Source organism: Triticum dicoccoides, chromosome 5B (genome assembly GCF_002162155.2).
Source record: "Triticum dicoccoides isolate Atlit2015 ecotype Zavitan chromosome 5B, WEW_v2.0, whole genome shotgun sequence".
NCBI lineage: Eukaryota > Viridiplantae > Streptophyta > Magnoliopsida > Poales > Poaceae > Triticum > Triticum dicoccoides.
The window spans coordinates 654,751,054-654,754,949 of record NC_041389.1 but is presented as its reverse complement, the minus strand read 5'-3'; the positions used below and the strand labels follow the sequence as shown (position 1 = coordinate 654,754,949).

The 3,896-nt window shown below is 60.2% G+C and overlaps 1 protein-coding gene across 1 annotated transcript; it reads right to left on the bottom strand.

Annotated features, from left to right (window-relative positions):
- Positions 1 to 2,922: 2,922 nt before the first annotated feature.
- LOC119306522 (atherin-like) lies at positions 2,923 to 3,655 on the bottom strand. The gene is made up of 2 exons (XM_037582715.1): positions 3,309 to 3,655; positions 2,923 to 3,078 (listed from the first exon to the last, which is right to left on the bottom strand). The coding sequence occupies exons 1-2, from the start codon at positions 3,589 to 3,591 to the stop codon at positions 3,044 to 3,046; spliced, it is 318 nt and encodes a 105-aa protein (XP_037438612.1). The 5' UTR covers positions 3,592 to 3,655; the 3' UTR covers positions 2,923 to 3,043.
- Positions 3,656 to 3,896: the final 241 nt, after the last annotated feature.

The following is a 3,896-nucleotide window of genomic DNA, read 5'->3' as shown; positions in this document are numbered from 1 at the left end:
TCTTCGTCCTGGTCGATTATGAAGACAGATTGAGCAATGCACACTGTAGTGCTTGACATCGTATTGATCAGCTTATATAGTTTTACATGTACAATCGTGCACACCATAGTGGCAGAGACTCGTGCGAGCAGTTGAGCACGCAGTGGTGGCAGAACGTGGGAACGTGAGAGAGAGGACGTGGGTGACCATGTCAGGAGGCATGCGTCAACACCCCGCCGCAGCTGCTGTGTCCGGAGGACGGACACACAAGCTGGACCTGAACTCCTGGAATGTTGCCGTGGGCAGGCCTTTCGTCATTACGTCAGCGAATTGTTGTGTAGTAGGTACATGTAGCACACGAAGCTGTCCGAGCGCGACCTTCTCACGAACGAAGTGAATGTCGAGCTCGATGTGTTTGGTGCGGCGGTGATGCACCGGGTTAGCCGCCATGTAGACGGCCGAGATGTTGTCGCAGTAGACCACCGTTGCCTTGGGGATGATCACGTGGAGCTCGCCGAGAAGCTGGCAGAGCCAGCAGCACTCAGCAACCACATTGGCGACGGCGCGGTACTCGGCCTCCGCACTGGACCGGGAGACGGTGGGCTGGCGCTTGGACGACCAGGACACCAGCGAGTCGCCGAGGAAGACCGCGTAGCCGGACGTCGAGCGACGCGTGTCCGGACAGCCAGCCCAGTCAGCGTCGGAGTAGCCAACAAGGTCCAAGGCCGGCGAGCGATGGATGTGGAGGCCGTGGTCGTCGGTACCGCGGATGTAGCGCAGGACGCGCTTCACCATGGTGAGATGGTGCACGCGCGGGTCGTGCATGTGTAGGCACGCCTGTTGTACTGCATAGCTGAGGTCGGGACGCGTCATGGTCAGGTACTGAAGGCCGCCGACGAGGCTGCGATACTCGGAAGCATCAGCTACGGGACCGCCGGCGTCGGCGGAGAGTTTGGAATGTGTGTCGACTGGCGTGGACACAGGACGGCAGTCCACCATGTTGGCACGGTCGAGGAGCTCCTCAGCGTACTTCTGCTGTGACAGGAAGAACCCGGAGGCAGTACGCGTGACGCAGATGCCGAGGAAGAAGTGGAGCGCCCCAAGATCCTTCATGGAGAACTCACTCAGCAGCTGGTCGATCAAGCGGCGGAGTAGTGTCGTGGAAGAGGCCGTCAGGACGACGTCGTCGACATATAGTAGCAGGTAGGCGATGTCGTTGCCTCGCCGTAGTATGAACAACGAGGTGTCGGATTTGCTGGAGGTGAACCCGATGCGCCGAAGAAACTCCGCGAACCGCTCGTACCAGGCACGCGGCGCCTGCTTGAGGCCGTACAAGGATTTGTCGAGCAGGCAGACATGCTCGGGGCGGCTGTCGTCGACGAAGCCCACTGACTGCTGGCAGTAGACACGCTCGCGCAAGTGCCCTTGCAAGAAGGCGTTGTTGATGTCCATTTGATGTACGGGCCAGTCGCGGGAGGCGGCGATGGCGAGGACGGCGCGCACCGTGGCAGACTTCACCACCGGGCTGAAGGTCTCCGAGAAGTCGACGCCGGGGCGTTGCGAGAAGCCACACACGACCCAGCGTGCTTTGTAGCGCTCTAGAGTGCCGTCAGCGCGGAGCTTGTGCCGAAACAACCATTTGCCACTGACGATGTTCGCGCCGGGCGGCCGCGGAACTAGCTCCCACGTTCGGTTGCTCATCAGTGCCCTGTACTCCTCCTGCATAGCTGTTAGCCACGACGAATCACGCAGTGCAGCCCTTACGGATTTTGGGATGGGTGAGATGGGTGATACGTCAGTGGCGAGGTGGGCGTATTTTGGGTTTGGCTTGAAGGTACCACGCTGTGCGCACGTAACCATGGTGTGCGTGGGCATAGGCACATGATGGCGTGGTGCAGGAGGAAGGGGGGAGGGAGGACGTGCCGGTGACGGTGGCCGAGCTGAGGAAGGCGCAGGAGTAGGCGTGCTTGGCACGGGGGTGCTGTGGCGGCAGGGAATGGACGCTGCTGTGGCAGGCTGCTGGTGGCATGTGGAGGGCACACTTGGTGTCCCAGTAGGCGGAGGCGAGGGCTGAGGCTGGAAGTCCTCGACGACTGAAGTAGGCAGGGGTGTGGCATCAATGGAGGCGAAGGGGAATTGTTCCTCGTTGAAGTAAACATGGCGGGAGATGAGCACGCGACCGGTGGCGCGGTTGAGGCACTGGTAGCCCTTGTGCTCCGACGAGTAGCCGAGGAATACGCAGGCAACAGAGCGCGGCGCAAGCTTGTGGGCGGTAGTGGCGCTGGTGTTCGGGTAGCAGAGGCATCCGAAGACGCGGATGCCACTGTAATCGGGAGAGGCGCAGTACAAAAGCTCAAAAGGAGTAAGGTACTGGCGAACACAGCACGGGCGACGGTTGTGAAGGAAGGTGGCCGTGGCGAGAGCTTCGGCCCAGAACGTGGGCGGCATGGACGCTTGGGTGAGCAGGGCATGAACAGTCTCGTTTAGGGTGCGGAGCATGCGCTCGGCACGCCCGTTTTGCGCAGACGTGTAAGGGCAATACATGCGAAACGCGATGCCATAGGTATCGAAGAAGGCGCGGGTGGCATGGCTGTCGAACTCTCGTCCGTTGTCAGCTTGTAGAGTAAGGATCGACATGTTGAAGTGTGTCTGAACTAGCGCACGAAAACGTTGGATAGCAGCAAAGGCATCTGATTTGTAGCGCAAGGGAAATGTCCAAGAGAAGTGGCTGTAGTCATCGAGAAGCAACAAGTAATAACGGAAACCTGATGCACTTAAGATAGGCGATGTCCAGACATCACAATGTACAAGTTGAAATGGAAAATAGGAAACATGCTGTGAATCTGGAAAGGGAAATCTAACATTTTTTCCTAATTGACATGCATGACAAGTACGAGCTGGTGCATCATGAGCGCCAGGGGCGATGCATCGAAGCGCCCGAGCAAGCGTGGTGCGTCCTGGGTGGCCGAGTCGCCGGTGCCAGACATCGGCAGAGATGGAGGCGTGGGCGTGGAGGCTGCAGTGGAGCGGGGGCACGCTGACGCGGTACAGGTCGCCGGTGGAGTTACATCGGAGGATCACCCTCCGGGTTCGTCGGTCCTTGATAGAAAAACCGAAATTGTCAAACTCGACATTAACAGGATTATCACGACAGAGAGTTTTAACAGATATGAGGTTTTTGATTAGTGAGGGAGAGACAAGAACGTTGTGTAAGTGGATGGGTGTGGTAGATGTTGGTATTGCGAGGTGGCCGGAGTGCAGGGCTGGCAGCATGTTGCCGTTGCCAAAAACTATACGGGAAGAAGAGGGACTGAGATCGGAGAGCATACCTGACGAGGATGACATGTGCGACGTGGCGCCGGTGTCGAGGTACCACTCACTCGATGGCGGCGGCGGCGCCTGCTGCTGTTGGAGCGACAGGTTGTTGAGGGCCTGAACCAACGCTGATTGGTCCCAGGCCGCACCTTGGTAGGTGGGTGCAGCCGGGGGCGGTGGCGGCGGCGCGTAGTGGGCGGCGTGTCCGGCGAACGGTGATGGAGCGCCAGGGCGCGGGCCGAGGACGCCAGCTCCGGGAGCGTGAGCACGCCACGGCATGGGCCAGGCGTGAACCATGCCCGTCCATGGGTTCGTGGCGGGTGCAGGAAGCTGGACGAGGCGCCCTGCTGGCAGGCCGCCAGTTGACGATGAGCCGCTGGATGAGCCGCCGGCGTAGCCGGACGACTGGACCGCCTTGCCCTTGCCCTTGTTCCGGTTCCGGTTGTCGTTGCGAGTGGAGTTGGTTGGGGGCGCCGGCACCGGCGCCGGTGCAGCAGCAGCGGGTGCACGGCCAGCATGCAGAGCCATGTCAGTTGGCGCGGGCGACGCCATGTTCAGGCGCGATTCCTCCAGGATCAGGAACGCGTGGCAGCGCAGAAACG